The sequence below is a fragment of the Cetorhinus maximus genome, chromosome 12 (genome assembly GCF_964194155.1).
Source record: "Cetorhinus maximus chromosome 12, sCetMax3.hap1.1, whole genome shotgun sequence".
NCBI lineage: Eukaryota > Metazoa > Chordata > Chondrichthyes > Lamniformes > Cetorhinidae > Cetorhinus > Cetorhinus maximus.
The window spans coordinates 22,396,874-22,415,711 of record NC_135890.1 but is presented as its reverse complement, the minus strand read 5'-3'; the positions used below and the strand labels follow the sequence as shown (position 1 = coordinate 22,415,711).

Here is an 18,838-nt window from a genome sequence, read left to right as displayed (position 1 = left end):
GTTTTTACAGCTATACCATCTTATTTTCACAGTTGCTGCTGACCTGAGACTCTGCATGGTGCTAACTCAGGAACAAAATCGTTATTTCTCCTCTTTCACACCTTCTTTAGGATATGGGGAGCAAGTTGGTCCCAGCATCCATCCCTGGACAGTGATAGAGAATGGGAGTTTTAGCTTTCGTCAGCCAGTGTGAGCTAGGCTGGGTTAAAATCAGCCTGGGTTCCCACTAATCATGCTGTGACTCCCACTGTGCTTGTGGGCATGGGCATTAGCCACGACCAACCTTGTCTGTGATGTCCTCGAGTGCTGCAGTGATATTGGCTGCCTGGATTCTCATATGATGGAAGATCATTTGGAACAATTGCTGAGAGTTAGCTGGCTCCCAGCAAGGCCAAGGGGGAGAGGAGACATGGGAATTACACCATGGAGGAGTGAGTGCAGGACAGCAGGAAGCTGATGCTGCATCCTGTGCCCCCAATTGATGGGGCGTGATTTGTGCCAATGATTCTGGCACAGGGTGGGAGTCTCAAGGAAACAATCCAAGCCGAGGTCTGGACCCGCACCATATAGAGGCAGAGAACAAAACATTTTAACCAAAAGAATATAATTCTAGTAATACAATCTGTCAAACAGGCACCGGAAGAGGCAGTTAACCCTGGTGTGACCTTTAAAGGTCTGCAGACAGAGAACAGCCAGCTGAAGGCCCAGCTGAACAACAGCCTGAAAGAACTCCATCAGAAGGAACTTCGCATCCAGAAACTCAACAGCAAGGTGGGTGTTGTAAACAGATTTGTTTTTATCCTGGTTCTGTGTCTTCTATTTTCCTCACATGTCTGTTCTATTTGCTGTGGGAGTCCTCAACAGAGCCTGTGGTGAACCAATGAATGACAGACTATAACTTCAGGATTGCCACATTCATCTGCACTTCAGCTAAATCCTGAAGTTGTGGTCAGATTCAGAGGGCTAATTACAGCAAATGCTGACAGTTCATCAAAAATTCCAAATTACAATCCGCTTTCTGCCCCTGCTAAAATACCAAGAAGCTTTTATCAATGTCACAAATAGCATCCTATTTGATTGTGTGAAGGGTAATCAATCGCACCTCATCCTCCTTGACCTTTCTGCAGCTTTTGGCAGCGGTGACCACATTGTCATCCTCCAACACCTCTCCTCTGTCATTGCGTTGGGTGGGAATGCTCACCTGGTTCCATTCACTGCAGTAGCTTCTCCTATCGCTCCTGAAAACCTACCTCTGTGACGAAGATTTTGTTTATCTGCTTAATCTCTCCTTTTGTAGCTTCGTGTCATATTCTGTTTCGTAATGCTGCCGGGAAGTTTCTTGGGACATTTTATTGCACTCTATAATAATGCGCTATATAAATACAAGCTTTTGGCGCTGCCGCATTCCCCCTTTCTCCCTGGAGGTGTGGACACCCTCTCCCCCTCCCCTGGAGGTGTGGACACCCTCTCCCCCTCCCCTGGAGGTGTGGACACCCTCTCCCCCTCCCCTGGAGGTGTGGACACCCTCTCCCCCTCCCCTGGAGGCGGGGACACCCTCTCCCCGTCCCCTGGAGGTGTGGACACCCTCTCCCCGTCCCCTGGAGGCGTGGACACCCTCTCCCCCTCCCCTGGAGGCGTGGACACCCTCTCCCCCTCCCCTGGAGGCGTGGACACCCTCTCCCCGTCCCCTGGAGGCGTGGACACCCTCTCCCCCTCCCCTGGAGGCGTGGACACCCTCTCCCCCTCCCCTGGAGGTGTGGGCACCCTCTCCCCCTTTCTCCCTGGAGGCGTGGACACCCTCTCCCCCTCCCCTGGAGGCGTGGACACCCTCTCCCCCTCCCCTGGAGGTGTGGGCACCCTCTCCCCCTCCCCTGGAGGTGTGGACACCCTCTCCCCCTCCCCTGGAGGTGTGAGCACCCTCTCCCCCTCCCCTGGAGGTGTGGGCACCCTCTCCCCCTCCCTCCCTGGAGGCGTGGAGACCCTCTCCCCCTTTCTCCCTGGAGGCGTGGACACCCTCTCCCCCCGTCGCGGCTGGTGGCGTGGACACCCTCTCCCCCCCGTCGCGGCTGGAGGTGTGGACACCCTCTCCCCCCGTCGCGGCTGGTGGCGTGGACACCCTCTCCCCCCCGTCGCGGCTGGAGGTGTGGACACCCTCTCCCCCCCGTCGCGGCTGGAGGCGTGGACACCCTCCCCCCCGTCGCGGATGGAGGTGTGGACACCCTCTCCCCCCCGTCGCGGCTGGAGGCGTGGACACCCTCTCCCCCCGTCGCGGCTGGAGGCGTGGACACCCTCCCCCCCGTCGTGGACGGAGGTGTGAGCGCTCTCTCTCTTTCCCCATGCCTCCCCATTCCGACTCCCCCACCCACCACAAGCTGAATCTCATCCACATTTTCGGATGGTGCCTACTCTCACCCCATTCCTCTCCCTTGAAGAAGCTGACTCTCAAAGCAGGTTAGGATGGGTAGAGGGTAAGAAATGCCAGCCTTGCCAGCACTGCTCAATTCAATTACAAAACTCGACCTGTAGGCTTCCAGCATGTACAGTTTGACGTTGTGGACTCTACAAAGGTAAGATGAAAACATCCTTGCCCAGTACCTGCTCCTGTGTTCCTTGATGTATGTATCTTGTACTTCCCATCCTCATCCTGTCTGTTCCATCGACAGATGTCCCTGGTGTTTGAGGAGAAGATTGCACTCTCTGCCCAACTGCGGGGAACTGGTCAGAACCTGCGTGACACACAGCATCGATTGAACCAGTTACAGGCACGTCACCTAACCCTTGAACAACAGTTGCAGACTTCCACAGATCTGTTGGATGAGAAGGAAAAGGTGAGTGAAAGAAGGATAAGGAACTGGGGGAATTAGCAGCTTAATCGCCAGTTCTGAATGATTTTTTTTTAGAATTCGCTCACGGGATGTGGGTGTCGCTGGCTGGGCCAGCGTTTATTGCCCATCCCTAATTGCCCTTGAGAAGGTGGTGGTGAGCTGTCTTCTTAAACCACTGCAGCTCACGTGGTGTAGGTACACCCACAGTGCTGTTAGGAAGGGAGTTCCAGGATTTTGACCCAGCGACAGTGAAGGAACGGCGATATATTTCCAAGTCAGGATGGTGAGTGACTTGGAGGGGAAATTACAGGTGGTGGTGTTCCCATGTGTTTGATGCTCTTGTCCTTCTACATGGCAGTGGTCATGGGTTTGGGAAGTCCTGTTGAAGGAGCCTTGTTGAGTTCCTGCAGTGCATCTTGTGCATGATTCACACTGCTGCTACTGTGCATCGGTGGTGGAGGGAGTAAATGTTTGTGGATGTAGTGCCAATCAAGCGGGCTGCTTTGTCCTGAATGATGTCCAGCTTCTTGATTGTTGCTGGAGCTGCACCCGTCCAGGCAAGTGGAGAGTATTCCATCACACTCCTGACTTGTGCTTTGTAAATGGTGGACAGACTCTGAGGAGTCAGGAGGTGAGTTACTCGCCACAGGATTCCTAGCCTCTGATCTCTTATAGCCACAGTATTTATGGCCAAGTATGGCTAGTCCAGTTCATTTTCTGGTCAATGGTAACCCCCAGGATGTTGATAGTGGGGGATTCAGTGATGGCAATACTATTAAATGTCATGGGGCAATGGTTAGATTCTCTCTTGTTGGAGATGGTCATTGCCCGGCACTTGTGTGGCATGAATGTTACTTGCCACTTGTCAGCCCAAACCTCCGTATTGTCCAGGTCTTGCTGCATTTGGATATGGACTACTTCAGTATCTGAGTCGTCGCGAATGGTGCTGAACATTGTGCAATCATCAGTGAACATCCCCACTTCTGACCTGATGATGGAAGGAAGGTCATTGATAAAGCAGCTGAAGATGGTTGGGCCGAGGACACGACCTGAGGAACTCCTGCAGTGATGTCCTGGAGCTGAGATGACTGACCTCCAACAACCACAGCCATCTTCCTTTGTGCTCGGTATGACTCCAACTCAGAGTTTTCCCCCTGATTCCCATTGACTCCAGTTTTGCTAGGGCTCGTTGATGCCACCATGTCAAATGCTGCCTTGATGTCGAGGGTAGTCACTGTCACCTCACCTCGGAAGTTCAGCTCTTTTGTCCATGTTTGAACCAAGGCTGTAATGAGGTCAGAAGCTGATTGATCCTGGCGGAACCCACACTGGGCGTCAGTGAGCAGGTTACTCGATAGCACTGTTGATGACCCCTTCCATTACTTTACTCATGATCGAGAGTAGTCTGCTGGGTCGGTAATTGGCCGGCTTGTATTTGTCCTGCTTTTTGTGTACAGGACATACCTGGGCAGTTTCCCACATAGCCGGGTAGATGCCAGTGTTGTAACTGTACTGGAACAGCTTGGCTACGGGCGTGGCAAGTTCTGGAGCACAAGTCTTCAGTACTATTGCCGGAATATTGTCAGGGCTCATAGCCTTTGCAGTACCTAGTGCCTTCAGCTGTTTCTTGGTATCTTGTGGAGTGAATCGAATTTGCTGAAGGCTGGCATCTGTGATGCTGGGGACCTCCAGAGGAGGCCGAGATGGATCATCCACTCGGCATTTCAGGCTGAAAGTGCTTCAGCCTTATCTTTTGCAATGATGTGCTGGGCGTCCCCATCATTGAGGATGGGGGTATTTGTGGAGCAGCCTCCTCCAAAGTTGTTTAATTGTCCATCACCATTCATGACTGGATGTGGCAGGACTGCAGAACTTAGATCTGATCCATTGGTTGTGGGATCGCTTAGCCCTGTCCATCACTTGCTGCTTGTGCTGTTTGGCACGTAAGTAGTCCTGTGTTATAGCTTCACCAGGTTGATACCTCATTTTTAGATATGCCTGGTGCTGCTCCTGGCATGCCCTGCACTTTTCATTGAACCAGGGTTGATCCCCTGGCTTGATAGTAATGGTAGAGTGGGGGATATGCCTGGCCATGAGGTTACAGATTGTGTTCAAGTACAAATCTGCTGCTGTTGATGGCCCACAGCGCCTCATGGATGCCCAGTCTTGAATCGCTAGATTTGTTAGAAGTTATTGTTGGAAAAGAGAGAAAATTGAAACCTGACAAAGGTCCTAGCCTGGGATTCACCCCTGTACTTATTATTCTGTATTCTATATATAGACTCTCCTGAACCTCTCAAGTAGATTCCAGCCTGTAACACTTTCTGAGATATATCTAAATGACCCAAATCCTTCCAGCTGTATTTCATTCCCAGTAACTGTAATTCGTTGTAATGTTAGATATGTGAGTGCTGCTTGGTGTTTCTGGGTGCTGTCTTGACCGCTGTCTATGGTTGTGTTTTTTTGATCTGTAGGCAGACCCCATGGTTGATGCTGCCCCTGGTGGCCCACAGGAGAAGGACAGAAACAAAGAGCAGGTCAAGGAAATGGAACTCAGACATTTGAAGCAAAGGTAATGACCGTAACGGAGCCTCTCATCCTTGGGTTGATTCTGCGCTGCAAAATGGCAGTTGAACCAGTTTTTGCTGCAGGTATCTGACAAGTTATGTCCTAGACCATAAATTCTCCACCCTTCACACAGTGGACAACTGTAGTGGGACACTGGGACTCTTGTTATGTGGGCAACATTTGCTTTTCATGTGTGGGTCCACCTCTTGCTGCACGATTTTCCTGCCTTTTTCAGTGTAAAATGGTCACCAAGAACAATCAGATAGGGAATTCAGAAGAAGCATCTTTACCCAAAGAGTGGTAAGAACGTGAAACTTGCTGCCACAGGGAGTGGTCGAGGTGACCAGTATAGATGCATTTAAGGAGAAGCTAGATCAGGCTATGAGGGAGGAGGGAATTGAGAAATGAAGAGGGTATGGGAAGAGACTTGAGTGGAACATAAATGCCGACATGAACTAATTGGGTCGAATGGGCTTTCTCTCTGTTGTGAATTATATATAATTCATGTAACCTCTACCACTGGTATCAGACTGAAATGGAACGTTTATTTGATGTAAGGGATTATATAAACACAAGAGCAGTTGGTCCTTGTACCTATTACTCTGAGGGAAATCATTCTGATCTCGACATCCACTCGAGGCTTATTCATTTTATGTTATTTTGAAGCTCCCAGTACAAATTCATATGAACATACGAATTGAGAGCAGGAGCAGGCCACTCGGCCCGTCAAGCCTGCTCTGTCATTCAATAAGGTCATAGCTGATCAAATTGTAACCTCAACTCCACATTCCCACCTACCCCGATAACCTTTCACCTCCTTGCTTATCAAGAATCTATCTAGCTCTGCCTTAAAAATGTTCAAAGACTGCTTCCACATAGAATTATAGAATGATACTGCTCAGAAGGAGCCCTTGACCCATTGTGCCAGCACTTTTTAGAGCTGTCTGATAAATCCCTGCTCTTTCCCTGTAATTTTTTTTCCCCTTCAGGAATCTATTATTGATGCTTCTGAGCACCTGATGATTTCCCTCCTGTAGGCTTGTTAATATAAAATTATCTATGACCATTTTGAAATAGCTTTTCAATTTCTCAACCATGACAAATAACCCCCACTGAAGTAATTTCTTTCTACTGCTGCAGGCCCCATTTTTAAATGTTGTTTTGATTACAGGCTGCTTGTTTTTGCAGCCTGACTTCCTCTCTGAATATCTCTCTAAAGTGTACTCAGCTCTGCGATCAGGAAAGGTAGTGGGCGGCAGTGAGATCAGAAATCAGAGAAAGTGCCGGAAGCAACACAGCAGGTGCATTAGCATCTAAAAGAAGGGAGGTTAGTTAGCATTCTGGGAGGATGCCCGTTGTCAGATGTGATCGGCCTGCTGTGACTTTCCAAAGTGTTTGATGGGACAGTGTAAAGGGAGCTTTACTCTGTATCTAACCCTGTGCTGTACCTTTCCTGGGAGTGTTTGATGGGACAGTGTAGAGGGAGCTTTACTCTGTATCTAACCCTGTGCTGTACCTTTCCTGGGAGTGTTTGATGGGACAGTGTAGAGGGAGCTTTACTCTGTATCTAACCCTGTGCTGTACCTTTCCTGGGAGTGTTTGATGGGACAGTGTAGAGGGAGCTTTACTCTGTATCTAACCCTGTGCTGTACCTGCCCTGGGAGTGTTTGATGGGACAGTGTAGAGGGATCTTTACTCTGTATCTAATCCCATGCTGTATCTGCCCTGGGAGTGTTTGATGGGACAGTATAAACAGCTTCGTTAGCTTTTAGATTACCATTTGAATCAATCACATAGAATGCTTGTATTTGAATTGACTTCTGGCTCTTTTTGCCCTTATGTGTATTCAGACAAACCTACTACTTCAGTATTTCAGTTGGTGGAGGCACTGCCTAGTGCAAAAGTGACTCACACAGACCAGAAGGCCCTAGATTAATGCAATGGCCAACTAACAGTTAGGGAAATTATAATTGGCCTCAGCACCTATGGGTTAGGGAAGGCTGGGAGGCGGTGGGAGGTGCAGTGTGTGTGGCGAGGGGGTGCGGGATCTTGGAGTTCCTGCTTTCCATTGCTATCGATTAACCAGTGACTCCTGTGTAGATAAGAGATGAGGCTTGTGATTGTATGAAATGTGGTCAGTGATGGAATAATCCGGAAATATTCTGGGTTATAGGGTCACATATGAAGATTGGCTCTGGGAAATGTATTGGATGCTGGGTTGTAGTAATTGATCTGTATCACAGTATAACACCACCTTCAGCGGAGATAAGGAGCAATAAATGCTGGGGGCATTTGTTGGAGCAGATACTGTTCTTGAAAGCAGGCTGCATCGACTAGACTTGTATTCCCTCAAACACAGAAGATTAAGGGCTGATCTAATAGAAGTGTTCAAAATGAATAAAGGATTCTCTGGACGTGTGGAGTCCAGATTAAGGGCGCATAACCCTAAAGTTAAAGCTAAACCTTTCAAGGTGTTGTCAGGAAACTCCTTCACACAGTGTCATGGAAATCTGGAACTCTGCCCTCCAAAAAGCTGTCGGGGCTGGGGGGACCTGTTGGACATTTCAAAACTGAGATTGAGCGATCATTGTTAGGCAAGTGTATGAAGGGGCCTGGGACCATTGCTTTGGGTGGAGCTACAGTGCAAGTCAGTCACGATCTAATTAAATGACAGAATGGGCATCTTCCTGCCCCTGCATTCCCAAGTTCCTGTGAAAACTATTGTTTTTTTTGGTCTGCGTTTCTCAGGCTGATTGAAGCCAAACAGACGCAGGACAGAACTGAGCAAGAACTGAACCAATTGGAGGGTTCGCTGGCTGAAGAACGGGAAAAACGATTGGCTGCTGAGGAAGCCCTGTTGTCAGCAGAGCATCGACTCAAAAGGTAAGAAGCAAATGGCTGAACAATTTAAATAATATTTAATGGGGAGAGAGAGATTGGGGAATTCATTTAAAAAGGGAAGAGAGAATGGGGCTTGAGGTGAACAGAGAAAAGACATCATCTCAGGGCTGATAGACACTTAAAAGCAAAATGTTATAAATGGGGGGAGCTGATTAGACAAATCTGTCCCATTTTCAATGATCAGCTACAACTGCTTAGCATTTCCCCATATCCTACACCCCATCAACCCACCTTCTCCTCATATCCCTGCATCCCACCCTATCCCTGTGTCTCTAGACATCGCCTTTCTTTCATTTCCCCCTCTGATGGGGGAACCCTGAGCAAGGAGGTGCAATCTTCAAATTAAAACTAAGACATTAAGGAGTGAAATCAGGAAGCACATTTTCACACACAGGCTGGTGGCAATCTGGAATCCCACAAAAAGCTGTGGGAGATAAGGTTCAACTAAAATGTAAAGAGATTGATGGATTTTTGTTGGATGAGGATATTAAAGGATGTGGGGCTAAGGCAGGTAAATCTGGTCGGTCATGATCTATGGTAATTGAATAGTGAAACAGGCTGGAGGGGCTGAATGGCCACCTCCTGTCTGTCTCTCTCTGCTGGCTGTTTAGTTCTTCAGGAACATTCCAGAGCCCGTTGCACTAACCTGCCCAGAGTTTGACATTAGAGAAGCCGTGTAGTGGGATCTCGGATATGAAGAAGCTGCGGTACTGATATGTTGCATTTCATATTTATTTCCTTTCAGTGTGGAGCTGAGCGAGTGGGTCAGTGCCCAGGAGCGGCACCTCAATGCCTCTGCTTTGGAGGAGCATTCCATGCTGATAGACCTACCGGAAAGTGCCACTCCCAGCAAGGTCAGAATCTCCTGTACAGAAGATATTCACATTCAGAACGCTCGGACCCCTTCCATCCCTGGAGCTAGACCCGCCACTCCCCCTGTGTAACCCCTCCACCCTGTGTAACGCCTTTCCCTTCCCCCCCCCCCCCCCCGCCCCCCCCCAACCCCACCATGTACCACTCATCCAACACCCACCCCACGGTGTTACACCCTTCCACCCACCCCCTCCCCACCAATGTAAGATGCTTTTTCTCTCCTGTTTTCCCCCCACAACCCACTCTGCCATAGGAACACGCACTCCCTCCCCCTGATGTAACACATCCCTTTCTTCAGTATCAGTTTGATAACAGACTCCCTGCTGCTGGCCTCACTGTGGCCCGGCCCCTGCTGGCCTCACTCTGTGTCTTGTGCTGATTCTGGTTCTAATCTGTTGTATTCTTTTTGTCTTCAGACTCGGAGGGGCTCCAGAGTGAGGTCATTTTGTTCTCTGCTTCACAGCCGATCTCGGACCAAGTTGCTGTTTGCCGTGTATGTCATTGCGCTGCACGTCCTGTTTCTCCTGTGCTTCACAGGGAATCTGTAAACTCCAGGAAATTTGATGCTGAGGACCGGATGGGACTTGCGGACTGTGAGCTGACAGAGTCCAATAGCAGCACTTCATCCTGAGAGCATCAGCTTTATCTGGACCTGGAGCTGAGGATTTATTTTGCTTTCTATGAGATTTTCCTCCATGAATGTTTAACCCTGTTTGCAGAGCATTGCTTTGGCTTGGGGTATTTGGTTTACTGCTTTTGAATGATGGGTGATAGTGTTGATGTTTTATGGTACTGGAGTGGGAGCTGATCTTGGGCCTCATCCTAGATTGTGACTGGCAGGATCAGATCACATTGGCCCATCATAATGCACAGATCGGGCTGTGAGGATTCAGAAGGGTGTAACTGCTGCCATATGCTCTGATCTCCTCCTCATGTAAATGTCTGACGGTTAAAATGTTTACCCGTTTTCCTTTCTCAAGGAGGGATTACTCCCTCTGGTGAAGCACAATAGCCTTTTCCAATTCTACACACATTCCTACTGCTAGAATTTAGGTGCTGAAAGTGATCTGCAGTACTGGCTGTGTTCCAGTAGGTGGTGGTGTTGCACCATATATAACACTACAGATAGCTGCAGGGCGATGGAACAACCCACTTGATGGGGAAGGGACTCAACCATGCCATAAAATATAACAAGTACAACGCTCCGCAACAATTCAGATCTCATCGCCCAGGAAAGGAGAAGATGAAGTTGGTGGGGGAGAGAATAAACCAAAGTGAGACACTTTCCAGCAGGTCCAGTTGTAGTGCAGGCAGAGAGAGAGAATTTGCAGCTCTCAGTTAGATATGTAGATAGATTTAGGGAAATTCTGGTAATATACAGCAGCTGGTCAGGGTACTACAAAGGTGTACAACAGGTGGGATGCTTCACTTTCGTTCAGGTGTACTGGACACACTAACCAAATATATTTTTTACCAGTTTCAGCTTTTTAGCATTGCCCTGAGGTGTAGTCCCAGGGCTGCTGCCTGTCAGCTGATTGACAAGTGCCTTCCTACTATACGTTTACACTTTATTCATTTGAACTCCTCATGATTTTGCAGCACATCTTTGGGATCTTTCTGGTCCCTGATAAATTGACTCCTAACTACGTGCCTGGGAGTATGGAGTGGGTGGGATTGGAGATTGTCAGCAGGGTGGGTTGTAGTAGTGGGAAGGGCAGGACATGTGCTCTCCCTGTGGGTAAATTTGAAATGCCTGGTTATTGATTAGCCTGGGAATAGGGTGTCTGCTGGCGGCTGCCATTCTCCCTGGGTTGGGTGGGTGGGGTGGGGAGGGGGGGTGGGGGGGGTGGTGGTGTGTGACGACCAGGGCACAGTGACAAAGCAACCCCCCCCTCCCTCCCAGCTACCAGAGAGGGCAGCTGATCCCGGGCGGTATCCTGATCCTGTCACAGTCCTGAGAGCTACCCCAAACCCGGGTGACGTGAGGATGGCCAGCTGCTGGTCTTGTGAGCAAGGCAGCAAAGTTATGGAATGGTGGGGAGGTTCATGTCATGGGATGTTCTATCATTGTTTTAAACTGAAGTTTGGGGGTGGGGGTGGGGGCAGACTTTTGGCCTTCTAATGTGAAACTTTATAACACTGCGAAATCACAAGGAGTTTAAATCAGAACTTTTTATAAATAAAATATATATAAGTAAATATTTCCACAACTGAGGGAATTTTCTACTTCTGTACAGTGAATGAGAGGCCAGTGCTCATCACAAACGATCCCATTTAATTTAATAGATTGTCTATTTATATTATGCAAATCAGATGAATAATGTGTTCCTTTCCCAGGCACAATGGATAAAATGGCTGTTGATGGACCCTAGTGCAGTTGGTAAGATGGCTGCCAGTGATCAAGCTCCTTGCCAATGTTTGACACCGCTTTTCCTCATGTCTGTGGACAAAGTGAGTTGGCGCTGAGTATTAGAGGGATCAGGGAGCTATCGACAGCACTGGAATGGAAATTAGCCAAGGGAATGGTGGGGGAGGGGGAGCTGGAGGAACGTCAATGACCAAAACATTCATGTATGGCTTGGAATAAAATATTTTTGAAATCAAACTGATGAGTCTCAGTCTTTGCATTCACTGTTAGCTTAGCAACTAAGGATTTGGGGCTAGTCAAACCCAAAATCACCGCCATTCTTTTTATATTCTTTAAGATAGCTGCATTTATATCCTCACCAGAATTGGCTCATCCCTTTTTCCATCTCTGCTCTCCTGCCCATGCTTCCCTTCTCTGCTCAACAGTCCTCCCCACACTTAGCACTCGCACTCTCCCTCACCCTCATACACCTCCAGGTACATCCTGCGCTGTTTCATTGCTCTCAGTGGACCCTGTGCAGGTTATGACATATCTCTACAGCAATCCTTCTGGTGTGTGTGACATGCCTGAGCACCAGTAAGAGGGAGTGTCCTCCTGAGAATATGTAGCCTGTCTCTGCTTGTCTCTGGGAGGATATTTGCTCTGTTTGTTTGATGATGACTGAATAAGGTAAGGTCATTTCCTGCACCTCCAGGATTTTTCCTGGTGTTTAGGAGATCACATTCCATCTTCCTATGAAAAACCTAAACAACCAACTTCTATGAAGTACAACATGCACTTTGTAAAGATATTATCAAACTAAATTTGACAGAGCCACATAAATAGTTTTGTAGTACAGAACTTGAGTATTGCTGAAGAAAAGAGACATTGTCGAAGTTTTTCATCTTGCATTCATCAGGACAGATTTGCAAGAATGCCAATTGTGAAGGGTACAACAATTTATACTGCATGAGAAGAGTGCTGATTGGTTGGCAGGTGGACTCTGGTAGAGACATTGCCATGGAGAATGTACCAGGGAACAGGTAACTGCCAAGCTTTGTTTAAATTCAAACCAGGCAGATCAACCCTGATTGATCAAGGCCATTGCCCTTGGGAATCAACCAGGTAACGGTTGACCTCCCAAGCTTTTGGTTAGTTGAAAAAGGTGCATTGCGTGGACATGCTCCTTCTGTCTGCAAAGATCAGGGCCCTGTGTGAATATATGTAGCTTCTAACAGGCATAGCTGAGCCATACTGCGGGCCCGAGTCCTGTCCTTTGCAGACAGAAGGAGCACGTGCATGCATTGTGCTTCTTTAACTAAACAAAATGTTGGGGGTGGCAGTCATTCCCTGGTTAATTGGGCAGGGCACTGCCTTGACCAATTGGTTGACCTGCCTGGTTTGAATTTAAACAAAAGCTTGGCAGTTAACTGTTGCCTGGTGCATTCTCCATGGCAATGCCTCTACCAATCAGCACACTCATGCAGTATAAATTATTGTTCCCTTTACAATTGGCATTCTTGCAAATCTGTTCTGATGAGTGCAAAATGAAAAGCTTTGACAGGATGTCTCTTTTATCAGCAATACTCAAGAGCCACTTAAGGAGATATTAGGACAGGTGACCAAAAACTTGGTGAAAAAGATAGGATTTAAGGAGCATCTTAGAGGAGGAGAGGGGGGTTTAGGAGCCAATTCCAGCACCTTGGGCCTATAGCTGAAGGCCCACTCACTAATGCTGCCGTGGTGAAAACTGAGGATGTGCAAGAGGTCAGAATTGGAGGAACTGTAGGGGATTAAAGTCGAGGCATTGTGGACAATGAGGTCATGGGAGGTCAGCAAGCAGAGGTTGTTTGATGAATGTGACTCGGTGCGAGTTAGGATATAGCCAGCGGAGTTTGGGCAGTGGGCTTGCACCCAGTGGAGCATTAACCTTGGGGGAGGGAGGGGATGGTATCATAATGTGCATTATTTAAGATAATGAGTCCCTCTGCCAGCTGTGGGCTCTTGCTGATAAGTGAGCTGAAGGTGCTGGATACTAAGGTTGCTTCTTATACATCATCTCCTTCTGCATTGCTCACAGCAATGGTAGTGCTGGATACCAGTCAGTAAAAAGTTGTGGGCTGTCTGTTGGGTGCTGGGTAATTTAAAGATCATTGTGGGGGTGGGGCAGTTGGTGGGGTTTGGTCACGGGATTGCTGGTCCACTCATGATCAGGGCGAGTGCCTGGTGACTATAGGGTCCAGCTGCATTGGCATATGCTGTGCCCAATGCCGCCTAGCTCAATAATACCAGGACTGAGTGGGCTATGGCCACAGTGTGGGTCTGGAGCTGGGATCCTGGCAGGGCCCTGGAATCTAATCTCGTTCTGGATCTTGTCCTTGTTCTGCTCTGCATTATGGAATCCTGTCCCCCCACCCCCCTGGTCCAGCTTCTGATCCTGGTCCCAGTGGGAACAGTTCCCAGCTCCAGTCAGTGCACTCCTGAATGTGCACAAGCTGGCCTGAAACTTATTGAAAAGCGAAATGTGGCTGACTCCTAACTGCCTTCGGAAATGGCCTTGGCAAGCCACTCAATTTAAGGCTGAGCAACAAAGTGCTGACCTTGCTAGTGACAGCCCACACCCCAGAAAAAAATAAACCCCCACCCCCAAAAAAAAAACACTGCAGCTGCTGGAAATCTGAACTAAAGTCAGAAACTGCTGGAAATAGTCAGGAGGGAGAAACAAGAGTTAATGTTCCAGGTCAATGACCAGCTGAGTGTGCCCTGCCTTGTAATGTTTGTGCTATGTCAGGCTCTCCTTGGGTTGTTGGCTGCGGGATGCGCGCACACGAGGGCGCCCCTTCCTGGTTGAAACCGAAGCGCCTCCCCGCCGTCCACAGCCAAACCTCTTGACAAGGACCAAGTGCCGAACCGTCCCGGGACCCCAGAGCCAAGCACCCCCCCCGAACGCCCTGCCGCCGGTAAGAAAGTTTCCCAAACTTCTCCTAACTTCCCGAACTCTCCCAGGAGGAGCTGAGCCCTGCCCCAGAGTTAATACTTAACCCAGAGAGAGGAACCGCCGGCCGCTTGGTTGGGCAATCTGGTCTACATTCTGGCTTTCACCAGAATTGGAGTGAAACCCTTCCTGACCAGAGGCTCCACATCTTCACCTCTCTCCCCAGAGGAGTTTGGAAACACTGATCATCCCTGAGCCTTGTAATTGCCTCAGTCGTATGTATCTGATTCCTGTAAATGTGTTACAGGCTGGAATCTAATCGAGGGGTCCAAGTGGTCTATATACTCAGTTAGACAGACCCCAGCCACTGAAAAATACTGCAGGTTATGCAAATCGGAATAAAAAAGAGAAAATTGCACAGCAGAACAGAAACAGAAATACCTGGGAAAACTCAGCAGGTCTGGCAGCTGATGCTGCCAGACCTGCTGAGTTTTCCCAGGTATTTCTGTTTCTGTTTTGGATTTCCAGCATCCGCAGTTCTTTGCTTTTAAACTGCACAGCAGGTCTGGCATCCACCATGGTTGACATGAGCCCTGGACCTTGTCCATTCCATTTCCTGCAATCCTCCTCTCAACTTTCAATTGCTGGCGGGGTCAAGAACAGGTGTGAGCGCAATTTTAAAAAGCGTGTTCCCCGAGATGGGAGGGGTGTGGGGTCTCTGAAACCCGATGTCCCGGGACGCACTCCAGTTTGTAAAGTGAGGGTGGGCGGGCGGGCGAGGGAACGGGGAACCCGCTCGCCTCCAATTAACGACCCTTTAAACTCCCTGAGGAGCTGGTTAACGGGTCAGGGAAGATGCGACACCAATTTTCAAATTGGGAATTCCGCAAACCCAAACAGTCCGGTACACGTTAGTGCTCAGCTATTGGGTTTAAAGTGGGGAGGAGGGAAAGTTTTTTTTTTAGTGAAGTGAACCTAGGGGATCTTGTTCGGGATCATGCGCGTTACCTCTGATTTGACTGCATGGACATTCTCAATTGTGTTGAGGCTGCTGGGCCTCCGAGGAGTTGCCTGCTCTACTTGACAAGGCAATGGCAGGCTCCATCATGGCTGCCGTCTGCCTTTGTCACTCGTGCTGTGCAGGCAGCTCCCATGTCCTGCTAATACTCGGAGCCACTAACTGTGGCGCTGAGCTCATCACCAATTAGAACATTTACAGTTCAGAATAGCATCTCATGAGCAGCACAGTTGCAGCACGGGGTCAGGACCTGGAACGTTTCCAGACATCGGGTTTCCAGGCCTGCTTAGAAAATCCCTTCAGATCGATGACTTTTCGTCAGGACTGGAAGAAGTGAGAGACATAATAGATTTTAAGCAAGTACAGAGTAGGAGGAACAGGGAAAAAAAGAAATCAGAGGCTGATAAGGTGGCAGGCAAGAGAATTAAATGACAAAAGGGATGATGATGATAATGCAGAACAAAATAAGATGGTAATGGAGAAGAAATGATGGCTCTCGAGGCGTTGTAAATAACAACAGCTGGATCATTACCAGTACTCCCTTTCAGAAAAAAATAGGAGCAGTGGTTATGATCTGAAGTTATTGACGACAATTTTGAATCTGGAAGGCTGTAAAATGTCTAATGAGAAAATTAGGCTCTGCTCCCTGAGCTAACATTGATCTTCATTGGAAGAGTGTAGGAGGCCAAGGACTGAGAGGTTAAAGTGGGTGTGACCCAGAGAATTAAAATGACAGGTGACCAGAAGCTCAAGGTCACACCTGCTGACTGAATGGAGAAATTCCATAAAGCGATCACCCCGTCTGTGTTTGGTCTCCCCGATGTAGAGAAGACAGTATTGTGAGTGGCGAATACAATCTACTAAGTTGAAGGAAGTGCAACTGAATCGCTGTTCACCTGGGAGGAGTGTTTGGAGCGTGGGAAGGGAAGAGGTAAAGGTGCGTTTGGGAAGAGGATGGGGTATTGGGGGTGACTGAGGAGTGGACCAGGGTATCACAGAGATAATGGTCCCTTCAGAATGCTGAACGAGGAGGCAAGGGAAAGATGTGTTTGGTCATGGCATTCTGCTGGAGCAGGCAGAAATGGCAGAGGATGATCTGTTGAATGAGGAGCCTGGTGGAGTGGGAGATGAAGACAAGGACCATGGATCTGGGTGGGAGGGGAAGAGGTGAGGGCAGAGATGCAGGAAATGGCATGGACACAGTGGAGCCCTGTCATTCACGGTGGAGGGGAGTCCTTGGCTGAGGGATATGGAAGATATGTCGGAGGTAATGGTTTGGAAGGTCGCATCATCAGAACAGATGTGACGGAGACAGAGAAACTGGAAAAATGGAATGGAAACCTCACACGAAGCAGGGTGGGAGGACTTATAAACCAGGTGACTGTGGAAGTCAGTGGGCTTATAGTGGATATTGGCTGGTCATCTATTCCCAGAAAAGGAGATAGAGAAGTCACGGAAGGGAAGAGTCAAAGATAAATGAGGTGAAGGTGAGAGAAGGGTGGAAATTGGAAGCAAAGTTGATGAAGTTTTCCAGTTCAGGGGGAGGGCAGGAAATGACACCAATACAGCCATCAATGTACCGGAAAAAGGTGAAGGAGGGGACCCAAGTAGGACTAGTACAAAGAATGTTCCACATATCTTAAGAAAAAGCAGGCATAGCCGGGACTCATATGGGTTCCCATGGCAACATCTTTTATTTGGAAGAAGTGAGTGGAGTCAAAGGAGAATTTATTCAACAATGATAACAAATTCATCCGGGTGGAGAAAGGTGGTAGTGGGATGGGGACTGATTGGGCCTCAGTTCAATGAAGAAGTGGAGAACCCATTGGCCAATGCTGGTAGGAGATGGACACCCTCGAGGTGAAAACAGAAAACCAAAGACTGAATTAAAGGCCAAATCTAATTGAGGGTTTTTGTGCTTTATCTGTAGAATAAAACATACCCAAGAGTGAGATACAGACTAGAGTCTGATCAAGGGGTTTAAATATAGAATAATGGATACTCAGGAGTTGCAGGTTTGCCTCTAATTGAAGGGATTATATCTAGAATATAGAGTGAGTGTCAGTTTTGGACACTGGATCATAGGAAGGATAAAAACAATGAAAAAGGTGCCATGCAGATTCACTGGGGTATTATCAGGATTACATCAGGGAAGAGAGACGTACAAAGTTAGGCCTTTTAACTATTGTTAAGAAAATGAAGGGGTTTCAGACCTGGTCCTTTGGGTGTCTTTGACCTGGGCAGTTCGGGGCTGGTGCTTTGATTTAAAACCTGGGCAACAGACAATAATCTGTTTTTCTGACACTCGCCTGAGAGAACAGACAGTGTTAATGACCAAGATTAGCAATATCAGTCACCCCTCACCCTGCTCTCAATCTGAAATGGACCTCAGCAACATTCTGACCTACCAGCACCCATGGGTGCACTCTTCACCAGACAGACCTCAGAGGTTCAAGTAGGCGGCTTACCACCACTTTCTTAAGGGCAATTAGGGATGGGAAATAAATGCTGATTTTGCCAGCGACGCCCATGTCCGGGGAGAATGAATGATCGGTTAAATAAATAGATCGGTTTGTGACTGGAATTTTCCACCTTGTGTGATAATAAGCTCTCGTTTGCTGCACACCAAAAAGTAAAAGGCCCTGTATCCTGTCAGCTTAAGAATCCATTGTTAAACTGTAATAAAAACGTACAATGAGTAAACTAACCAAGCCAATTAATAAAACAGGTGGCAAGAGTGTTTCTTACTGAAGCAATATGAGACAATGAATTAGAAAAGTTGTTCTCTGTTTACACCTACACAGTAGAGCTGGCGAGGAGGCTCGGGGTGGAGGTGGGGTTGTGAAATGATCTTGAATCACAGGTCTGACTGTTGAATAACGTTTAGTTTTTTTAAGTTACTCTATTTCTGTGGGAGGAGCAGCACAGGATCGGGGAAGGGCTTCTGACCCTGGTAGGTTGAGAATTCTCGCTGGCAGGCCAAAGTTCAGTTTGGAGTCTAGCAATGAATCAGCCCTGAAAACTTCAGCAATTCATTTCAGTTTTGTGCAGAGATTGAGGTGAAGAAAAGGAGCTGGAGCTGCGAGCGCATGTAAATATATTGAATAAACCATGAATTAGGAAGCATAGGCCCACAAAGCAAGAGCTGGAAAGAGGAGGCCTGCAGCTGAGGTCCACCAGAATGTAGCAGTTAGGTGAACTCCTGCTCATCCTTGTACAAGAAAGGGAAGATGGGGAAAGTTACATAGTATCTGTGCATTGAGGTTCTGTGATGGAGGAGTCACGTTTCTGTGGGAGGGTGTGAGCAGCATGGGGCGTTGGACGTGCATAGGAACAGTGAGTCGAAGATGATGAATCTTGGTTTCAATGAT

General features: G+C 48.2%; 2 protein-coding genes across 4 annotated transcripts in view; both read left to right on the top strand.

The window, feature by feature from the left end:
• Window positions 1-9,856, top strand: part of LOC144687279 (golgin subfamily B member 1-like) — a 58,510-nt gene extending 48,654 nt beyond the window's left edge. For both annotated transcript variants that reach the window (XM_078553140.1, XM_078553139.1), the window contains exons 18-23: window positions 634-771; window positions 2,664-2,828; window positions 5,300-5,397; window positions 8,142-8,276; window positions 9,040-9,148; window positions 9,584-9,856. In XM_078553140.1, coding sequence (XP_078409266.1) covers window positions 634-771; window positions 2,664-2,828; window positions 5,300-5,397; window positions 8,142-8,276; window positions 9,040-9,148; window positions 9,584-9,715 — 777 coding nt within the window. In that variant the 3' untranslated portion in view covers window positions 9,716-9,856. The remainder of the gene's footprint in view (window positions 1-633; window positions 772-2,663; window positions 2,829-5,299; window positions 5,398-8,141; window positions 8,277-9,039; window positions 9,149-9,583) is intronic.
• Window positions 9,857-14,268: 4,412 nt separating this feature from the next.
• The window catches only part of LOC144687278 (src substrate cortactin-like), a 59,554-nt gene continuing 54,984 nt past the window's right edge, over window positions 14,269-18,838 (top strand). The window contains exon 1 of one of the 2 annotated variants that reach the window (XM_078553137.1): window positions 14,269-14,474. The gene's annotated coding sequence lies outside the window, so the exon portion shown is untranslated. The remainder of the gene's footprint in view (window positions 14,475-18,838) is intronic. The other variant, XM_078553138.1, reaches the window with a different exon arrangement.